The 22466-nt window shown below is 36.6% G+C and overlaps 4 protein-coding genes across 5 annotated transcripts in view; 1 reads left to right on the forward strand and 3 right to left on the reverse strand.

Annotated features, from left to right (window-relative positions):
- LOC109834657 (protein ALP1-like) lies at positions 6030–6837 on the reverse strand. The gene is made up of 2 exons (XM_020402686.1): positions 6621–6837; positions 6030–6538 (listed from the first exon to the last, which is right to left on the reverse strand). The coding sequence occupies exons 1-2, from the start codon at positions 6835–6837 to the stop codon at positions 6030–6032; spliced, it is 726 nt and encodes a 241-aa protein (XP_020258275.1).
- LOC109832101 lies at positions 10674–11125 on the forward strand. Its single transcript, XM_020399541.1, has one exon. It carries the CDS (start codon positions 10786–10788, stop codon positions 10999–11001), a length of 216 nt encoding a protein of 71 aa, XP_020255130.1. The 5' UTR covers positions 10674–10785; the 3' UTR covers positions 11002–11125.
- On the reverse strand, positions 14490–16175 carry LOC109834658. The gene is made up of 2 exons (XM_020402687.1): positions 16107–16175; positions 14490–15426 (listed from the first exon to the last, which is right to left on the reverse strand). Exons 1-2 carry the CDS (start codon positions 16173–16175, stop codon positions 14635–14637), a joined length of 861 nt encoding a protein of 286 aa, XP_020258276.1. The 3' UTR covers positions 14490–14634.
- Positions 15985–22466, reverse strand: part of LOC109833096 (anaphase-promoting complex subunit 5) — a 13838-nt gene continuing 7356 nt past the window's right edge. For both annotated transcript variants that reach the window (XM_020400646.1, XM_020400647.1), the window contains exons 11-20: positions 21341–21418; positions 20956–21230; positions 20700–20759; positions 20538–20605; positions 19316–19421; positions 19090–19231; positions 17567–17665; positions 17118–17388; positions 16692–16759; positions 15985–16519 (exon numbers count right to left, since the gene is read on the reverse strand). In XM_020400646.1, the coding sequence (XP_020256235.1) occupies positions 16358–16519; positions 16692–16759; positions 17118–17388; positions 17567–17665; positions 19090–19231; positions 19316–19421; positions 20538–20605; positions 20700–20759; positions 20956–21230; positions 21341–21418 (1329 nt within the window). In that variant the 3' untranslated portion in view covers positions 15985–16357. The remainder of the gene's footprint in view (positions 16520–16691; positions 16760–17117; positions 17389–17566; positions 17666–19089; positions 19232–19315; positions 19422–20537; positions 20606–20699; positions 20760–20955; positions 21231–21340; positions 21419–22466) is intronic.

The raw sequence follows: 22466 nt of genomic DNA on the forward strand, positions 1-22466 counted from the left end.
TGGAGAGAATTTGGGGAGATTCGCCATTGGATTCGTGGGGAGGAGCTTGGATTTGGAAATAGGAGAGAGGAAAGGGGAAAGAGAAATGAGATGATAGAAGTTAAGAGAGAGAGGATTAATGGAGGGAAACCTAGATTTTCACCTGTGTTTTCGCCATCACGTCACATTTCTTACGATCAGCATCGCTGAGGATTTTCTCCGTGAGGAAAGGGGTAATTTAGAGAAAGAAGAGGAAATACGTGTAATACATGTTGACTTATGAGCTTTTAGAGATGGATCATATTTTCTTGGATTTTTAAGGGCTAAACATGGAGAAAAGTATATGGGACTAGACCACAAGAGCTTTGTTTTTTTTGAGCATTGACAAAATTTTTCCTAAAATATATCAATTCTGCAGTACGTGATGCTAACGACAAACTCTCTCTTAGATATTTATACTTAGAGCATCTCCAAGGGGGCGGAAAAATCCGACCCTTAGCTAAATTTGGGGGTTTTTAAGGGAGATGAGCTCCAAGAGGTCGGAAATTTCCCCCTTCACCCCCATGTCCCTTAACATCCTCACCAAATTAAGGGGAATGTTAAAATCCCTTAACCTTCCCCTTATAATTTTATAATAATATATTTTGTTTTAGAGTTAATTTATAGTTAATTAAAAATTTTATAATAATATATTTTGTTTTAGAGTTAATTTATAGTTAATTAAATTTAGTTAGTGTATAATTAATTTAAAATAATATAATTATTTGTTAATATAATTTAGTTAATGTATAGTTAATTATTATCCAAATTAATTATTTGTTAAATTTTAATATGATAAATTAATTTAGTGATTATATAAGGTTATTTCTTAATCTAAATTAATTAATTAGTTATTGTTAGTTATTAATATTTAATTATTTATTCATTTATAAATAAACCACATATTTAATTAAATCCTAATCTATAAAATTAAAAACCTAAACATAATTATTTAAGGGGTAAAGGACTTTTAAGGGGGAACCATTGGAGGAGAACCAACCCCTCCCTTAAAGTTCCCCCTAAATTAAGGGATTTCCAAGGGATCCCTTGGAGATGCTCTTACAGTTTTGGATCACGTAATTCCTACAAGCTATGCTATAGGCATCAACTTGTTTGTGGCCATCAGCTTCGTATGATATCACTAGAAAGTAGCCATATTAGATATTTTGGATTTCTTGAGTGATTTGATCTTAACTATCTACATCGTTACAAAACCTTCAATATTTAGGGGCTGTTTGGTTCGTTTCCTAGATATAGGGAAATGCAATTCCATGTAAAGAAACACAAGTTTTTAGTTTTTCATACTTTTCCAAGAAATTGATTGTTTCGCTTTGATTCGCACATAAAAAATGGTGGGAAACCAATATATTTACTTTTCTTATGTTTGGTTCGCAGGGAAAAAAAAGGAAAACTTTTGTTAATATGACATTTCCCACTTTTCTTGTGTTTGGTTGGTTTTGAAGTGGGTAGGAAAAAGTGTTTATAGTCACCATGGTAAGATTACCCCCACTATATACAAATTTTTTTGTGCTTGTAATATGAGGTAATCTTAATCATATAAAAGTTCAAATGTTCCTTTATGAGATTGAAAAAATCACACGAATCCTGTAATAACCTGATTATTCATAAATTTACGTAGTACATACCTGAATTACCCAAAAAATCTACTGAAACCTATTAAAACAAATAAACAACCTGAATAGTCATAAATAGCAACCAAACACCCAACAACATAGAGCTAAACAAGCTCGAATCATCATAGTAACCAAAAACAGCCACAGGAGCTCGACGACGAGCACAAATAGCAACAAACAGGTATAGCGAATAACATACTTCAATTAGCGATTAAAAGCTCTCAAGCCAGATTACAGCTATGGCAAATAACATACTTCAATTAGTCCAACATAAAGAAATTTACAGCAATGAAGGGAAGAGCTCCAAGTCATCCCACTGAGAAAATAACATCTTAAAACAAGTATCAGAACAATAACATACAGCTTCCCTCGTGCATCTTCGTTCAGCTTCTCCTCCTAGTGACTCTCTGGAACATGTGTGCTTGATTTTCCTATCAAGAATTTCCCAATCATGCAACCATCACGGCAAGTGCTCACAAGTCATAACCAAACAAAACACAAACATAAATGGCATTATATATAGTTAATAACTTAACATTCTAGTAACTGTATTCAGGAATTGCAACTGTGCTTGAGTAATATTATTTTTTACTTGAAAGTGGTAAAAGGATTTAAAGTTCACCTAATTAAATGCGCAAAGAAATATATGATGACATATTAATAATTACATCATGAAAATGAATCGAAATTAAAATGGGAAGAGGGGTTCTGCTTTGGTACCTGAAATTTGAACGAAGGAACTAACTTGTGCATGAAAGGACTGCTTCAATTTTGTTGTCAGTTTCTCAAGAATTTCATGAACGAAGGAACTAACTTGTGCATGAAAGGACTGCTTCAATTTTGTTGTCAGTTTCTCAAGAATTTCATAATTTTAATAAGGAAGAAATCCAAGAAAGGAAAGCAAAAGGGATCTCCATACCTGTACAAAACAGAGAAATGCATCCTCCAAACAACCAGTATCCACAAAATCTGAACAGGCTCACAACCAGGCTCCACAATCAAGCTCACAACCAGCAGTATAAAACCAAGCTCACAACCAACAAACCAAACCACAGCAGGCTCACAAGATACACCCACCAGCATCCTCCAGACAAGCACAAAAGCAACCAAAAACCCAACAATGAAGATGATACACAAACCATGAACATAAAACCAGCCACACAAAAACATACCAGATTATATACCAACCAGTCACACAAAATGAACCAGGAAACACCATCTCGCACCAACAATGAATAGGAAATGTATAAAATTTCCTGGTTGCTAAACTCACTTAGAAAATTAGTGAAATGGGCTCAGAATCTAGTCAATATCATCATTGTTAGCCATCCAGTGCAATATCAATTGATATTGTAGGTTGCTAATCTCAGAAATTTTGACAATCATCATAGCCTAAAGTAAATAGTCACCAACGTGTTATTATAAGCAAGTGAAATAACATCATATGTAACAAAAAATAACATCATGAAGAGATTGGTGAAATCCTCACAACCTGGCTCACAAATAGGATCCACAAAAAATAACAGTTAGAGAAAAAGGCATGGTAAACAGGCTCAGCTGCCATTTCATTTACTTTAACTATTTTTTAAATTTCTCAAAGATGAATGAGCTCATTACCCATGCAGTAACAGGTCAAATTTATCAAGCTCAACAACCATACAGTAACAGGTTCAGTTAATCAAGCTCATCACCTATGCAGTAACAGGTATGAAAATGAATCAAAATTAAAAGGGGAAGAGGGGTTCTGCTTTGGTACCTGAAATTTCAACAGTTCTGAGACCAATGTTTAGGCTATTTCTTCGCCAAATGAAGCAGGCACAAATTGCCGAAAGTAGGAGGAAAGTGATGGCAGCAGGAGATAATGATTGTCAAAAGTAACTCATTGTCTAAATGAGCTTGCTTATCTTGTACTGTAATTTGCACAAATGAGTCCAAAATATCAAAGTAACTTTTAAGGCTAGAACGAAGGAACTAACTTGTGCATGAAAGGACTGCTTCAATAAAGTTGTCAGTTTCTCAAGAATTTCATAATTTTAATAAGGAAGAAATCCAAGAAAGGAAAGCAAAAGGGATCTCCATACCTATACAAAACAGAGAAATGCATCCTCCAAACAACCAGTATCCACAAAATCTGAACAGGCTCACAACCAGGCTCCACAATCAAGCTCACAACCAGCAATATAAAACCAAGCTCACAACCAGCAAACCAAACCACAGCAGGCTCACAAGATACACCCACCAGCATCCTCCAGACAAGCACAAAAGCAACCAAAAACCCAACAATGAAGGTGATACACAAACCATGAATATAAAACCAGCCACATAAAAATAAAAAACCAGATTATACACCAACCAGTTACACAAAATGAACCAGGAAACACCATCTCACACCAACAATGAATAGGAAACGTATAAAATTTCCTGGTTGCTAAACTCACTTAGAAAATTAGTGAAATGGGCTCAGAATCTAGTCAATATCATCATTGTTAGCCATCCAGTGCAATATCAATTGATATTGCAGGTTGCTAATCTCAGAAATTTTGACAATCATCATAGCCTAAAGTAAATAGTCACCAACGTGTTATTATAAGCAAGTGAAATAACATCATATGTAACAAAAAATAACATCATGAAGAGATTGGTGAAATCCTCACAACCTGGCTCACAAACAGGATCCACAAAAAACAACAGTTAGAGAAAAAGGCATGGTAAACAGGCTCAGCTGCCATTTCATTTACTTTAACTATTTTTTAAATTTCTCAAAGATGAATGAGCTCATTACCCATGCAGTAACAGGTCCAATTTATCAAGCTCATCAACCATACAGTAACAGGTTCAGTTAATCAAGCTCATCACCCATGCAGTAACAGGTATGAAAATGAATCGAAATTAAAAAAATATTTAAGCAAAAGTCTTGTGAATTTCATTAATAAATGTTGACTTGAATGAGAATCATAAAATAGCAAGTTAACCCATCTCCAAGATGTCTTCAATCCTCTTTGTTGAGAAATGACTCAATCATCTCCTTCTGACCATTCGAAGATATGCCCATAAATAGTCTAGATTCATGCTCATTCTTAAAAAGGTGACGGTAGTATGTATCTAACCTGGCAACATTAAAGTCATGTGAATGAGCATATAGGACCGTTGATAACTTCTCAGTCCAATGCATATTTACACACTTCATGTTTGTGCTAAATACATCTATCTTATCCACCATTTTTAGCATGATCTCACTATCTAGGTTGGTTTTACGCGCCTTTACCTTGTCGGAGGATGACTTAGCCTTAGAACTCGATGTGTTGGGTGCTTCCTTAGGCGGAGGAGTGTCCTCGTCATCTAAAATGTGTACTTGAGTAGATTGGGGAGAATGCATTGGTGAGTTCGCCTCATCTCCAAGATTTATGGTCTCACTACGGCTAAACTTTTTCAAGCATCACTAGCAAATTATCCTGTAGCTTGATCATCCTCAATGATAAGGGTGAGATCATCATAATGTCTCAAAGGTTTATTTACATATTGTCTAAGCTTAGCATTCTTAAAGCTCTTATCTTGAAAAAGTAAATTTTAATTAATTCAATGAAAATAAACAAAAGAAATGGGAAATAAATCTATTCTTTAAACAGAGATTATTTACCTCAATCCACCTATCCAAACATTCAGGATCCATGATGACAGTCTTGGTACTATCATCCCATCCTGCACCACTAAGGTTACGACAAGTTCACCGGACCTTAGTCCACTGGTAAATGTCATCAAAAACATTGGTCTACTTCTATATAGAGAGGACATTAAAGAAATGTCTTGAGAACCACCAGTTTCAACATTTAATTTTTTGGATGTAGTTTTTTTCTTCTTCTTCTTTGGATCTGGAGATGTTTCTACCCCTTCTTCAACGAGGTCACGTTTGGAACCTGATTCGGGAGTAGATCCATTAGCACTAGTGTGAGAAAGCTGCACGCCACTCAGATTAGGACTGTGAAATTGTGGAGGCAAAGTTTGAGAATTCAGCATGTTCGTATATGATCCCAGATTATGATGCATTGGATAATAGCTGTTATCATGGAATGGCATGTTCGGGTATGCTGGAGGTGGTTGTACAAAGTACGACTGCTGAAATGGAAAATACCCACCATCGCCGTGATGCACAGACTGAGAGGGTTGAGGTTGTAGGGAAGGTGATGGAACTACCCCCTTGCCTTTTTGATTCTCTCTCCCACTCAATGATGTATTATCAGCCATTACTAATTAAATAGAGAAAGTTAGATAATTGAAAGAAGTTGAACATGAATACATGAATTAAAAAAAAGAACGACATTAATGTAAATAGAGTTATTGACTACATGTGAATGAGCATAAATAGAAGAAAAATAAAAATCAAGTCTCTGTGGTTACACCATGATTATACTTATCACAATAGTCCACCCACATCGCCCAAGCAATGTCATCTCTGAGAGTCTTCCACTCATTTCTTGATTCAGTTTGCTCTCTTTGGGTTTGATTTTGAGTAAAATCAACTAAATTAGGGTCATTCTCGAATGCCTCCTCACCATCAATGTCTTCACTAATATCGTCATTGTTGAGTAGTTCATCACTGGGATCTACAGTTGTAATGAAATTATGGAGTACCGTGCATGCCAATACGATATCTACTTGTATATGAAAAGGATAATGCGGCTTAGCACATAAAATCTTGAAACGATTCTTCAATGTGCCAAATACAGATTCAATCTTAGACCTCAATGAAGAATGTCTTAGATTGAATAATTCCCTTCTATTCTTAGGTGTTTTGCCCGAATGTTCTTTCAAATGATATCGAACACCTCGGTATGGAGAGATGAAACCTGGCATAGTTGGGTACCCAGCATCACACAGATAGTATTTACCTACAATTTTATTAAGCAAAGGGTTAACTCAATTTTGAATATTAAAATTAATAAATTTTAAGTTAAGTCTTTATTTAATTACCATCATAGACTCTTAATCCATGTGGTTGTGGTCTAGACAATGCATCCTGAAGAATCCTATAATCATTTGCAGACCCCTCCCAACCTGCTAGAACATATGTAAACAACTTGTTTGGGGTGCAACATGCAAGCACATTCTGTGTAACACCTTTGCGCCCTCGAAAGCGTGCAACAAGATTAATCGGGAGCATTGCATCAACATGAGTCCCATCTATCATTCCAATGCAATCCTATAATACGTGTATCACACCTAAATTAAAATTAAACTTCCTTTGATTATACATTTAAATGTGCTTAAAGTGTAGATATACCTTGAAATAAGGGTAGTATAGCGGGTTGTTAACGATCTCTTGGGGAATGTCATTGGGGGCTTGTCTCATGTACCGTCCACGCAGGCAAATAATTGCTTGTAATACCTTGTTGAAATATCTACTAACTGTCTCCCCTGATCTTATAAAATGAGATCTGACAATCCTATTTTTAGATTTATGACCCAGAATGTTCAGTGTCATGATAAGTTGTTCTTCAACTGTTACATTCCTTGAGTCTTTTAGCAGACTATTGTTCCTCATTATAGTCACTAATTTAACAAAAGCACCACTCCGCATTCTAATATAATTCACGTAACTATCACTAAAACCATTATAAATTCGATAAATGTGCTCAATTCTAGCTCTCTCTCTTGTCTTTTTTTTTCCTTACTTGGACCACTACGAATTGATTTACGTCTTGCTTGCATTCTCCTTATAACAGTTATAATTATAATTAAAACGGATAGGGCAGCACCTTGAATCATATTAACAACACTTTGTTCATCGGAAAAATCACCATCATTATCCATCTACGATGAAAAAATCATTTTTTTGTTAGAAACTAAGTCAAATCGTTACAAGATCTGAACAAAGTACAAATTACTAATTACTAACATGGATTACCCCATATCTAAGCAACAAATGTTACAGTGACATAACAAATACTGCATATCTAAGCAACAAATATTACAGTAATAAAAAATGCTAATCCATTACAAATACTAATCAGTATGACTTTCTTTAAATCATTAAGGACTACAAAAACAAAAGGTGAATTTCAAAACATGAATACAAATAAAACTATATGTGGACACAAGATGCACCAGAAGACCGATAACGATAGCAATACAACTCTATATGTGATCCAAGTAGGTTATGACATTGGCATGATTTGATCGTACGATGTGATCCAAGTAGGTTATGTGATTGCTACTTCACGAATACAAATAAAACTATATGTGGACACAAGATGCACCAGAAGACCGATAATGATAGCAATACAACTCTATATGGGTATGCAGGCTCATAAATCTTTAAAAAATAGACTAACGATACTTCTAGTAAGGCAATAAGAAAATTAATGTGGACTTGTTTTAATGTTCACATATCTCAGGATGAACTTTTGAGGTTAGAAACATAAAAAAGAGTGTAATGTTTAGCATATCATGTAACATTTTGAATCTGCAGATCATCAGCTACAGGCATAGTCATATCTAGGACTTTAAAATCCTAAATAAGAAACTGGGTAAACTACTACATATATGTGAAGCATATAGGAAATAAAAAATAAAAAATAGTGGACCCATCAGTCATACATTTGATTTTATTGCTGAATACCATAGAGATCTGTGATATGTCATCAATATATTTAGGATCCTTCACAAGTTTTAGAATAAATCAAAGAAACATTTGATTTTATTGCTGAATACCATAGATCTATGCTATGTCATCAATATATTTAGGATCCTTTACAAGTTTCAGTATAAGTCAAAGAAACATCTGACACCTAATCAACGAGTATCAAACTATCTGAGTAGGTTATGCAACTGATACTGTTTAAGCCCCTTTCATTAAACTACATATGAGAAAAAGATCACAGATTATTGCACGGGATCCAAACTGTATTTTTTTTCTATATCATCATCATCATCAGGCAATGTGTGTAAGTACAGAATTGATCAAAGTTTCTTACGTCTAAATCAAATACAGTTAGAGGAGATGGGAACTCAGATAAGAACTCAGATGAGAACTCAGATCTACAAGAAGAGGAGATGGGAACAAACCAGTTGATAATTAATCTAACTATTCAGATAGAAATATTCCAAGATACAAATCCAACTATTCAGATAGCATGCACATAAAACTAAAATCTCCAAAAAATAATCAACTACAACGTGGAAATCTGAACAGGCTCCCAAATATCAAATACCCCTCCTCCAATTTCTCACAAAATTGATCTAAATCAATCTAAAAATCCAAAAAAATTAAAAAAAAAAGGGATTTTTACCTTGATTTTGGAAGCAACAGAGTCGGAAAGATCAGATCTGAAACGCGTCGGCACAAGATCAGAACCCCCCTCCCCCAATTTTTTCGAATACAGGGGCAAAGATAGCGGCGGGAGTTTCTGGCGGGAGGAGAGCAAAGGGGGTAACTATAGCGCAAGAAAGAAATCAACGACGAAACCAAAAATCCGACGTGGCGCTGGTTTTCGACGATTTCACTCCGATGGGGAGGGAAATGGGGGAGAGGAAAAAAGTCGAGGTGGCGGCGATTTCTGCTGTCGTTCCGCTATTTAGCCCTAGCGAAACAAAGCGGAGAAATGAAAAGTTAGGAAACTGCTCACCCGACGTGGAGGGTTAAATAGAGGACGTGGAGGGGGTTTTTTTAGTTTTCCACGCTTATATTAGCGAACCAAACACGCCCTTATTGGAAACCATCAAATTACCGACTTAGAGAATATTAAGAGCCTTTATTGGAAATTTATGAAGCCAAAGTTCCTTGGATATTGGAGGAAATAACCAATAAAAAAACCATTGTACCATAATATTCTTAATTAGTAAGCTTTTTGTCGTCAACCTTTTCATCCCAAATAGGATATGAATTAGTGGATGGAGCAAACATGCTTTGTTAGAGTATAAAACTATAATCCTCAGTCAATTGTTGTCACGGCTTTGAAGTTTTTATTTGTATACTTTTGACTAGTAATAACAGAAATATGATTGATCTTAACTATTCCTATCAAAATTTCATTGTTAGGGATAGGGAGGTTATGAGATAGATGTGGAACATGTACCTTAGTATCTGAATCTAAATTGATGATATTTGTTTGACTAATTTGTTATAATATCCAATTTATACACAAAAATAGTATATGAATTAAGACAAATACTATCTAAACAATATTTTAATCTGTCAGAAGAATATCAATATATCATAGAAGAAATTTAAAAGATAGCAAGTTCTACATGTGCTCATCAAAACTAATAATTACCACAAAAATCGTAGAATTTAGGGAATGATTTATATCGAGTAAGGCTTTCTGGCTCAAAAGCGGAAGGAAGAGCAGGCTTTAGTGGGCCAACTAGAAAGGCAGCCTATGGGCTGTAGGCTGTACATCAATAGTTCAGACCTCTGTTTGTTAAGTGTTTAACTATGTAGTGTTACCGTCGCTATCATCAAAATAAAGTAAAATAAAATGCTACTGTTGAACTCTTCAAATAGCACGTTTAATTTTATAACACAATATAATTTTAGCTCATCAACACACACAAAACAGAGAACTGTTATTGCTCTTATTTAATCAAAGAATAGCGATAAATTTTACACAATAAAATGGTAACTGCGGTTCTACGCAAAAAGAAAAATAATTACAAAAATATCACTCTGTCAGAGAGTCCCGTTGAGAAAGAAAATCTCAAAGATCGGTGTGGTTAAGTGGGAAAAGAGTTCAGAGGGGTTGAGCACAAAACCCTTCAAAGTTCAGAGGAGTTACGTGAAATTAACCAAACGAATGAAATGGGATTACAAAATATCTACCTTGGATCCTATTATCCTGTGGCAATTATTAGAGCGGTACATTACATTTAACCAAAAAATAAAAAAAAAGGTTGCACAAAGATCGAACGTTGAGCAACGGTCGAATGTCCCGTTCTGTCCTTTTCTCAGAGGCACGAGAAGATCCTTCTGAACTCAAATTAATTCAATCCAAGCAAAGGCTCCCTCCAACTTCTATTTAAATCTTGTCCCAAGCCGATCTCAAACAAACCCCAACTCCAGCTGAGCCACCTTCATTCAATCTTAAGGTCTGAAATTTAATAGAAAAAAAATAATAAGAAGAAACTCAAAAGAGAAGAAATGGGTCTAGAAATTGTGATCTCCCTCCCTCTGATATTGTTCGCCATTTTTCTCGGTTTCGGTTGCTTCTTGTTCGGGAGGGCGAAGGGGAGGCAGGACATGAGGACCGGGGTCGGCTCTCAGATCTACGGCGCGCCCGTGCCCCCTCCGGCGGTGGTCAGAGAGGCCGGTCAGTCTCCTGACGATATGAAGAAGCAAGGACCTGATAACGTTTGAAAACGTGTCGAGTTCTTGAGTACCAAAATGTGTTCATTTCATTTGTTGTATCTTGTTGGTTAGTCGTTTATCATCGTTTTATTATGAGAAATATAAAACTTTGGTTGTTGATTTCATGAGTGAACTGTAGAATCTTTTTCAGATTTACCATACAAATTCTTTTTTTTTTTGTTGGAAAAAACGAATTGAGAAAATGCGATCATCTTAATATTGAACGACAGAAGATGCTTTGAGAAAACATTCAGAAGTTTTCGCTATATCACATTAACTTTATATCAAGCATTATGTGTCACTGTGTCGGTCCCCTTCTGAATTGCTCATTACAAGTATTCAGGCTGCTTTTAATTGTTCTTTGCCAGCTGAGGGGAACTACGTGATGGGAAAGCTTTATCTAAAATTCCTTTTCTTATATCTGGTTCCTTCGTGTTTAAGCCTTGATCTGCATCGTTTTCTTCTAAGAAAGCAAAACTTTCTCTTTTTTCATGGTTTATGCTGTCCAATCAAATGGCAACGTTGGTCAAAACGTATCTCAAATCTAGATCAAACACGTCCTCGTTTTTTATTAGTGATTTTTGAATAGATGGTACTCACCATAGTAACATGTTTTGCATTACGTAGCGGGTCGTTGTTCGAATTTAATTATGCAATTCGAGACTTTAAAATTTTGAATTCGACAGTGGTAGCTTGCTCCGCAAGTTCGTTATAGGATACCTTGTAATTTTTTTGGGTACACTTATTATTTTTCAAAGTGCATAGTAGAAAATTAGAAACTAGAAAACTAATTATGAATTTCGATATTTTTTTCATACAAAATACTTCAATACTTCATTTTTATAGTTTTTGAATGTATAAAAATTAAAATATTAAATATTAGACAACCTCTTAATAATTTTTTTTTTCTCTATTTTGCAACTTTCTTCCCCTTAATATCAAGTGCATCTTCTGCTAGTTCTGAGTCCAAACAATTCCATCTAACTTACTTGAAGAGTACTCCAAGTTATCATTATTGGGATCCATATCCCATCCTTTATATAGACCAACTTTGTAATTCTCACCAAATCGTGACATGAGGCGAATGTTTGAATGGATGAATACTAACTCATCCGCCCTTTTACTGTTCAATCTACTCCTTTTCACACAACGTATGTGATAAGTACTCCAATTTCTCTTAGCTGAAGTGCTATTAATAGGCCGAGACAAAATCTTCTTAGCAACATCAATTAAATAAATAACAATTTAGAATTAGTTATTAACTTTGGATAACTTCTATTTACTGAAGGAATACTTTCAATAATATTATTGAAACATATTAAAAAATCCAAGCGCATGTGCATAAAAACAGACTTGTAAATCAACTTTGGTCCCCCTCATACTTAATAAGCGGGTACGCTAATTTTGAGGAAGTAATTCGTGTATCGGAGAGAATCGGTTCGTAAATGTGCTGGGAATCGGTTCGCATGAACTGTTCAACAGTTCGAGGAGGGGTCCAGGGAATCGTGCAACTATGGTTCTCACTATTTCCATTGCTTAATAGCTTATTTTAGCATGTCACTCTATTTCAGTAAATGCACTTTCAAGAGATAAACTAATGATGAGATTCATCATGCTAGTCATATTGGAGCAGGCTTGTCATGTTAATTTTATTTTTTGGTAGCTTATTTCGCTAAATGAGCTGACATATCCTACTCAGTATTCATGTAGGTGTGCATTACTTACCATTGATTATCCTACCTCAGACTAACTTTAACCATTGATTATCCCCTACTAAATTAACTACGATCATCAAATTGTAAGAGTACTATGTAGTCGCAATATACATATCATGTTAAAAAGAACATGCAATTAGCTCACTTTCACACTGTTGAATGTTTGTAGAGAAAGAGAAGGGAAAAAGAAAGCAATTCCACCGACTGTTGTATTGCCTTCTAGAAGAGAATAGCGCAAAGAATTGAACAAACTAGAGATTTGTCTATTATATTCAAAGGCCCAACTTTACTTATCATATCTAGTGTTAATCTTAACTTTAGTATCAAAATTCCACTAGTAAATAATAGCATCTCCATCCAGGTTCTCACATCTTCCCTTCTAGCTGGCTCTCTCGAGAGCACCTTTTCCACTTTCCACCCTGACATTCTTTTTTTTTGTCAGATTCCTTATTCCCTTCAGAGATTTAAATACCCATCAACTCCTCCTGTTTTCTACGCACAAGCAGTAGTAAGAAAAATATTGCAAAATATATTGAGTAAATATATTGAGTAATTAGAAATGGCCCTTGTTATAGTTGTTTCCATTCCTTTAGTTATCTTTGCTCTTTTGCTCGGTGGTGGCTGCTATTTGCTTGGAAGATCAAGAGGGAGATACTAGTCCATCAAATGAGAGTGTGGATGGTTGTGATTATTAGTTTAGTTTTTGTGTGAATTTATTTCTTGAATTTTCTTTTTGTTGAGTTATTATGACGACTACTTCGTGTGAACTTTTAGTTCTTGTATTTTCTTCATACCTGTTTCTCTTTCCTTAAGTGAGGTTTGAGTGCTTTGAGTTGCTAGTTTCTATCCGTAACGTGATAAAATGTATGCTATAATCACAGGTGAGTTGGCAATAAAATAACAATATAATAACAATATGTTTTGATGGTGTTAAACTCTTTTGAATTTAGTGCTTTATGCTTCGCAGATGCTCGTCTCTATAGCTCCAGTTTCTATTGTAGTCAATAATTAATTTTTTTTCCCTTTCCTTTTTTCTTATTTCTTTTTAAGGAAGTGCTTTAGATAAATGGTTTATGTTGAGTTATCGTTCCACATCATATGATCATAGTTTTCATTTCAAAAGTACCAAAGTATCTCGCACACGGGAATTTCGAAGGATGTTGCGTATTGTTCTTATTGGTTTCCCAATTTCTTAATTCCAAATAAGAAGGTAACCCAAAATAATCAAACGACCAAGATCTGATGACTCCATTCGACATAATCGGCACAGCAAAGAATCGTGACTTATTGCACTAAAAAAATGAAGACGGTAGCTACGAATGAATCAATTTGTTCCCTCGCATTCCTAATCCAGTCACAAAGAAAACACCATCGAACAATTTTTCAAAACAGCCCCATTTAAATTTTTTATTTTTTAAATCGATCTAATTTTTTTTATTTACCAAAACCGACCCGTTTTTTTGATTAGCAGTCTAATCACCTTCCTAAACAGTCGGGGTTGCCAACCCCGACTATTTAGGACATAAATTTTTAGGGTTTAAGGCTTCTAATGGGTTGCCAACCCCGACTATTTAGGACATAAATTTTTAGGGTTTAAGGCTTCTAATTGGGGTTTAACACCCTCCTAAATAGTCGGGGTTGGCAACCCCGACTGTTTAGGAGGGTGATTAGGCTGCTAATCAAAAAACGGTTCGGTTTTGATAAATAAAAAAAAAGGGTCGACTTTAAAAATAAAAAAAATTGAATGGAGCTATTTTGAAAAATTGTTCAAACACCATCTAATATCCATATACCACACCAAAATCTTTATTCAAATCAATAAAACTTCCCCTACCCAAAAGAAACCCCAGCAGCAGAACAGATCATTCTGCGATTCAAGAATCCCCCAAAAAAAAAAAAAATCCCCCCAGTTTCATTAAAACCCTAATCAGTGGCTGCACATCACAACCCTGGTGAGCGCCAAAACCCCAACAGAAGCCCCGAACAAGACCAACATCACCAAATCCCTCGCCGACCATTTCCTGACCGCATCTCCTCCCTTCATCGTCTCCACCCTCAAGCTCTTCGCCCTCCTCAACGCATCCACCTCCTTCAGCAAATCGAACTCCGTCCCTTTCCTCTTCAACTCCTCCACGCACTTGAACAAAAGAAGGCCGTCTTCCTTTTCCCTCTCGAGAAGCTTCTCGATATGAGCCTCGGTGTCGGTCTTGTATCGGATGGCCCAGAGAATGGCCATGGAGATGGCGACGGAGCAGAGGCAGGGGATCCAAGAACGGCGGCAAGCTGAAGGAGAGGATGAGGAGGAGAGGAGGAGGAGGAGGATGACGGAGTGGAATATGAAGAAGGAGCAGTAGAGGGTTATGATTTCTCTTCGGACTGCGTCCATTCTTGATTCTTTGAGGGAGATTCGTCGGGCGATGAGGGTCTCTTCGTTCAGCCATTGCTTGAGGAGGAGCTTGTGGGTTGGGCTCTCGGCGATTTGGGTTAGCGGGTGGACGGCGGAGGAAGAGGACATAACTAAGGTTTTAGAGAGAGAAAGTAAGTTGAGAGAGAGATGAGTGAGGGATGAAACAGAGGAAGGAGGGTTTTGAAAAGGGAAAGGGCGGATTTTCGTAACGGTCGGATTCGGGGGGATTCTGTAACGGTCGGATTTTGTGGGGAACTGTTGAAAGGGGTTTGGAGATTGGGGCTCGATTTGGGAGGAATTACGGAGATGCCACTGACGGTGTGATTTTTAATTTTTTAAAGGATGTAGAAAATTTGGGGAAGTGAAGTTTTCGGTGACCCTATTAATGAAGGCGCGAGCTTACAGCCTTTTGTTACGCTCTTGAAGCGTCCAGAGGCCACTGATTTTTCTTAAAATTAGCGGACTTCGAAATTTTGAGCATTGATCCAAGAAAAAGAATTTCCTATAATGCACAGATAATAATATGGACATAATCAATAGAATACTCTCTCTTCTCCTAATAATCTCTGGCAGATTTTTTTATTTTCTGGGGTTAGTTGTTCCTTCAAATTACCCTTATATATACAAACTTCACTTCAAATGATTTAGGTTGAACCGTATTTATTCGATTCAATCGTTAAGGTTCAATGTGGAATCCTTGAAGCAGCATTAAGCATGTGATTACGTCAAATGAAGTGATCCCACTATTTCTGTCAAATTGGGACCTTCACCAAGACAAGCTAACGAACCCGTCTAATTTGCAAATAAAGTCTCAAATAACTTTCATTTTAACTAAGCCCCTCGGATGGACGTATGCCATCCCTCAACAAATAATTTGCAACCGAGTACTATGATTGATATAATAATACAACAAATTACATATAGCAATATTGTGAACATTACAAAACACACATCCTGTGTATTGAGTCGGAAACGGCAGCTATCTGTTTAACCTCTCCATACCGACGCACAGCGAGAAATATTGATTTCCGGCACAACTCGGTATACAGGAGGACCACCATTTGGCTCAGGGGAGCTATGAAGCTGGTGAGATAAAAGAATGTAACTGAAGGATAATCAAAAACTAATTATCTCTTCTCCTTTTTCTTTTAATTAATTTTTTCCTTTGTACAATCTCGCACAGCGCCAGAGCTAGGGCATCTCCTCAGAATCCAGGCCAGGACAATGGTGATGGGTGATCCCTTCACAATAGATTAATAAGTGGGTCCTCTTCATGCTGCGGATTTTGCAATGCAAGTATATGTTTTTTGAAAGAAGCCGCTGCGTCCTCCCTTTCCTCTTCTTCCCCGAGCTTATTATAGGTCACAGACATCAAGTAATATGCTTCCGCAGCCATCTCATGGTACTGTATGCCAACGTTACCCGTTAGAGGCTAAACTATGAAAAGCATTAGACTTCATGTTTAACTACACTGCATCACAGTTTCAAGACTTGTAGGCTTGTAGCTGGCATGCTCATGACAGTTATAACGGCAAAGATGTGACTGTAGGATGAACAAATGTTTAAATTTGACTCACCTCTAAAGTTTCCAACTCCTCGGCAGCTTGCTCGAGTGGATCTAACACACTGTAAGGATCTTCAAAAACTGAAACGAAAGCAAGTGAAATCTATTACTAAAAAAATGAGGGCTATAGTAGAATATATGCAGATCAGCTGGATAATTAGACGATAATGGCGTAAACAAGTACAGATGGCTATTTTTGCAGTATATTAAGGGCTTCTGCTTGCTATCCTAAAAAATAACAAACAATTTGATTATACATCGTTTATGGAGTTGATCCACTCTCGTGGAATCAGAAAGCAAACTTTAGTCAGCAAAATAAATAAAGAAATCATTTGAAAATGGTAACCAAAGGTCATCTATTTGAACAGAAAATGATAGAAATGAAACTTCACCATAAAATGACTCCAAAGGAGTCAGATAAGAAGTGAAAAACAATTACTTGAAAAGTTTGGATCTGATAAGTGGCACTTTGCAAGTGTGATATTTGCACGTGCACGGAGTTCTAGTCCACCATGACCCAGAATTAGCGGAAAAGTTCCATGTGCATAGAAAAAATCTAATGCTCTCTTCACATGGTTTGACCCGAGAGACAGCCACAGCTCGCCAAGCGTAAGGGCAACAGATGCTCCAAGCAAATCTAAGTTGAACGACTGGCAAAATGACAGACTGGCTAGTGCATAAGGGAGAGCTAGAACAGCATTGCCTGATTTCTGCCAAAGGAAAAACATACGAGAATATTACCTTTTAAATTATAGTCTATCTAATTGGCCCCCAAGAATTGAGAAATAGACTTCTTGTCAATTGTTTTATGTGTTATATGACACCAAAGAAAAGAAGGAAAATACCAACAGGTCCAATCGAGATTACAACAGGTCCAATCGAGATTACCTTGTGTATCTCCGCAAGCAAGAGAAGAACTGTCGCATTCTCAACCTGCAAATTGAAATTGTAGCATGTGCAGAAGAGAGAGTGTGCAACATCTGCAGCCTGAAAGCATGCTTATTTAGCAAACTGGTTAAAATATTTGCATATACCATATTTCTTCAATGATAATAATTACACTCTTTAAGAAAAACACAAAATGGGCTGATCATATACAAATCAACTTTGCAGGAACTTCAGAGCCAAAATCAAGCAAGTTTAACCATATATTTTGTAACATGTACAGACAGTGATAGAACAAAGATATTATATAACCTTAAATTTAGTGCAGATATCCCTGCATGTATGTGAAACATAAACAAGAATAGCATTCATTTTTTAGAATTCATCGAACCACGAGTGTCCAACTTTCAATACAGTCAAATCACGAGAAAAAAGGTTGGGTTGGTTTTGTTTCTAATTAGTGTTTTTGTGTGTGTGTGTGTGTGGGGGGGGGGGGGGGCAGGGAGGAGCAGCAATAAAACATTTTTCCTTTTTTTTATATTTGCATTGAATCTCCGTAGGAAGATGGTTTTAGTAGTACAAGATGTTTTCTCCTTTGTGCTCTCTTCCTCCTCTCTCTTGATAATTCTTTAACAGATGGTTTCTAAGGTTTTCTAGGCTAGGATTTCTTATCCCCTGGTGGGAGGCTTTTTCCAACTTCAAAGTTGAAGGAAGGTTTTCTTTGGAGGCTATGTGCTTGCTAGTTTTTCTGGCCTTACAATCCAGATTCCTTTATTTAGATGGATCGTTCCCTTTCCTTCGCTTCGTCGTTAGGACTACTAATTCTACTGGGTTACAATGTAAAAGTCTTTAACAGCATTCCTCTAAAAAAAATCCTAAAAAGGCCTCCTAAATTCATACTCAAAACCAATTCAGATTAGATGTGGATAGATTTACACCTGTCACCCGTTCATTACGTAACTCCTTCATGCCTTACCATTTTGCACAAACTTGAACTCATTTTGAAGCTAATGAGACGAACTTTGATTGTAGTTTCAGTATAGATTTTTCACTTAATTCTCTTCAGTACTCTGTAACATTCATATAGCATTATAATCTTAGTGTTCATTTCACATAGGGCATTACCCATCTAAAATAGATCTAGCAAGCACAGAAACATATGTAATATGCTGGGAACATTTTAATCGAAAGAAAAGATGGAAATTAAAAGCAAATATAACATCTCTCAATAAAGAATACTCCACCTACCAACACTGAACCAAATAAGTCATAAAGAGAACAAATGCAGGAAACTCCATAGCGTCGTGAATAATGTTAGGTGACAAAGGGTATGTACTGTTGATGAGAGGCGTATGTTTAGACTCAGTAACTCACAAGCATGAAGCACCATAGGATTTTTCCTTTAAGGCCCATCGGCTTACAGCATGAAGGGAAAGGATTGGAGGGATGGACAACTCCAATGAAGGGACAGGACAAACATACCCATATTGTCAATGACGAATTATTCAAAAATAAAAGGTGTATACCTGGTCAAATTGGTTGGCAGCTAATAGAGTACGAGCATGCCGGATGCTTGCTTCTGTTTTGATCTCCATGTCCACTCCACTTACAGGTGAAGCTAGCACCCCAAACTTGTCACATACTTGCTGGGCAAGTTTCAGTTGTCCTCTGTATCAGTCATCTTGTTGGTCTGTTATCCTACATACTTACTAAACGCATAAGAAACTAATAATAAGTCCTTCAGGAACTAACCGATGTAAAGCACGCTCATGCAGTAACTGTAGCCTGAGAAGCTGCATGCGTTTGTTTGATTCTGGAGAAAACTTTGCTTCTGCGAGCTCAAGTGCTTTGAAGGCTTCTGCGGAAAACATATATAATATGGTAACATCTATCAGGAATCTCATGATATGAAGGACACTGCAAAGGTATAGTATTTAGTTTTAGGAGCTCAGAATGCAGCCAGATAAAATTACAAGTTTAGCAACCTGCATCTCATGATCATGCATGCAAATTCTAAAAGGGGATAGGACTCCTCGTGCAAAAAAAAAGTATTCGAACTTCATGGTTTAGAAAGCCAAAAACAGCAGATGAGGTGTAATGACAATGTAACTCTACTTACATGTCTTAGTGAGGGGGAGGCGGCGGGGGGGCGGGCGAGGAACGCACCCTTGGGATCGGATGACCCGGCGGGCTCATGGGGCATGCAGGGGTCCGGCTGAAGGCTGCTCTCATAATCTGCAAGGAGAGCCTGGGTCCACTATCCGAACGCCACGGCGGCGGTCCTCGCCTCCCTACGCAGGATCGCGAGCGGGATGCAAAGTAAAACCTTTTCTGCTACTCCTTTGATGACATATCCTCCCTTCTCCCTGCTCTCGTAATTGGTGTCTTTATTGTAGCAGTAACTCATATCTATAATTCACTTCCTATCCTGAAGTGATGGCAACAGAGGTACTAGGAGACCTCCAGGCTACTCAGCATGCACCTAACTGCCTTTCCAATATCAACACTTCTGCAATCATGGTTACTATCTAATAATAATTGCTAGCTCCCAATCACCTTGAGCGGCATAAGATAGCAAAAAAAGTCTGACATTTCTGGTAAGAACAAATTGAATACATAAGTTAAACATCAATAACATCACGGATTGGATCTCAAGGTTTGAGGTCATAATCTAGTTCTTAGAATGACTGGTGGCAATTCTAACAATCACCTTGATCAATGCAAAAGCCATGGCTATAACAGTCTTGCACTTAACAACAAAATCACCATAGATCTAATAGAGCAATCAAATTCTCATATCTGATGCCCTAGTAGCCAAATACCCCACTGCCAATGTCAAAACATAATTAAATATTGAGTCCAATAAGGAGGATAGTTTAAACATATATAATTAAGTATATGGCTAAATAAAAAGAATATAACGCAGGTACTGAACCAATTCTTTATTTGCAATTAACTTATACTATCAGCTGACCTTTGTATCCTTTAAAGACTGCTAAATGTTTGATAAGCTTGGCATATCCCAGTGATAGGTCAGATGAGCTGAAACAATGGAAGTCATATCAAATTATTTGAGGCATTCAGAAAATTCAAAGTAGTGAATTTGTAAGGGGAAAACATAACCAACATCTCTTACCTAGCAGCATCAGCAAAGCAGGTCACATGAACCAATGAATTTATTCGAACTAGTGGAGCACTGAAAACAGGTACAAACTGTAAGCAAAGGTATGGATTTGACTACAGTTTCAGCAGTAGTATAAATAGCACAGAAAATTAAAATTTCATATGAATAAAAAATCACGATATTATAGAAGATAAAAAAATACTGTCGTGTCTATAATCAAAATACAAAAATTACCTAGCCCAAATGCTTAAATTTAGCGGCGACATACCTTCCATATAGCTCCCAGGAAGTTGCTCTGAGCAAATATGATGAACCGGCTAATCGCAAAACAGAAGCAGGAATTGGATTTGGCTGGGCGCCAAAGTGAAATACGTCGTAATCATTAGCAAAAGAGCGCTTTGCTTTCTGCGAGTTTGTGCACGACAGACTAGTAGCAGCTGCAAGGTTTTTAAGCCATGATGTACTAAAAGAGCCATCATCATTTGGCTGCGATAAACCATCTGATCCGATTTCACTTAGCACATGAGAACTTAACCTCAATTCCTGTCATTATAAAAGGAAGATTTTGTAAAGTTTCTTCCAAAGTATATATTTAAATAATAAGAAAAACATGATGGTACCATACTATTACAGTCAGTGTAGTAATATCTTACCTTACAAACATTACCAGGCCATGTTCTGAGTATCGTGGTAGTTTTTGGACCAAATGAAATGAGTGGTCTTTCCACATGCTGAATATAAATCAATTTCAAGGTACAAGGTAAGCACCATATACATAAACAATAAAAAATGAAGATACGAATAAGTAATTCAGTTAAAAGCATGCCACTACACATTCGTCAACAAGAGGCTAAGAAAAGAACCTTAACACTACTAAGCAATGTTATGCTGCTGTCAATTTAAGTTCAAACGAACTTTTTCCAGCTACAATGTTCCAGCGCTTGTGAGCATTCGCATTCCTACAGTTGCTACAAATTCTACCAGATTTGAACTATTGCTACAAATTTTATATTTCCCCATCTATCAAACTCATTAATATCTACGATTCTACTATTAGGTTTAAAGGAATGAGGATCAAAATATCACATTACCATAACCAGTATACAATAAGGATCTTCCAATCTGTTTAAGAATGGCTAGATGAATCATTTGCAAGGGCTTTATATTTCTTTTAGGTTAGGATACCATATTCAATCACCTGTTATTTCAATCATTTACATTGTCTTCTGCACCTAGTTCTGGCCTCTCTTTCAGAAGTGATTCTTTCACTTTCCAAACTAGTACACTAATTGGTCTCCACTGCAATCTCCAAAAAACTCAAATCCCAAACAATCCCTTTACCATTCAGTTGAAGATACTTGTAGCTGCTTACAAATTCAACCACTTTCTTAGTATGTACCTCATATTTTATTGTTGTTCATCCATCTCAACACTTTCAGTAATACTTTACGGGCATTTCTTGTCTTATTTTGAAGCAGGAACAGGGAAATTCAACCTTCACTTAAGCAAATTAGTTTGAGTGCATATTCCATTTCAACCAAGTGGTTCAAGAGCAAGGTCTGAAATATCGTACATCGGGGAAACTTCAGGCAGCCAAAATTCATATAGGATTGCAGACAACGAGGATTATATCGGGGGGATATGTAATAAATATTGAAGAGCCATATTGGATGATGTGTATATATAATATATTGTCATAAATTGTCATATAAACATACTTAATAAAATTCCAGCATATAAAAATGTTAAAATACATGTTTAGGATGACTAACCAATGGT

Source organism: Asparagus officinalis, chromosome 3 (genome assembly GCF_001876935.1).
Source record: "Asparagus officinalis chromosome 3, Aspof.V1, whole genome shotgun sequence".
NCBI classification, from domain to species: Eukaryota; Viridiplantae; Streptophyta; class Magnoliopsida; order Asparagales; family Asparagaceae; genus Asparagus; species Asparagus officinalis.

What these genes read in the sequence shown, in the direction of transcription:
- LOC109834658 (XM_020402687.1), bottom strand. Translation starts at nt 16,175, where the DNA reads ATGGTGGTCCTCCTGTATACCGAGTTGTGCCGGAAATCAATATTTCTC. An exon ending in CTGTGCGTCGGTATGGAGAG is followed by an intron (nt 15,427 to 16,106) that starts GTTAAACAGATA and finishes TCACACCGTCAG; the next exon opens with TGGCATCTCCGTAATTCCTC.
- LOC109832101 (XM_020399541.1), top strand. Translation starts at nt 10,786, where the DNA reads ATGGGTCTAGAAATTGTGATCTCCCTCCCTCTGATATTGTTCGCCATT.
- LOC109834657 (XM_020402686.1), bottom strand. Translation starts at nt 6,837, where the DNA reads ATGATAGATGGGACTCATGTTGATGCAATGCTCCCGATTAATCTTGTT. An exon ending in TGGATTAAGAGTCTATGATG is followed by an intron (nt 6,539 to 6,620) that starts GTAATTAAATAA and finishes ATAAAATTGTAG; the next exon opens with GTAAATACTATCTGTGTGAT.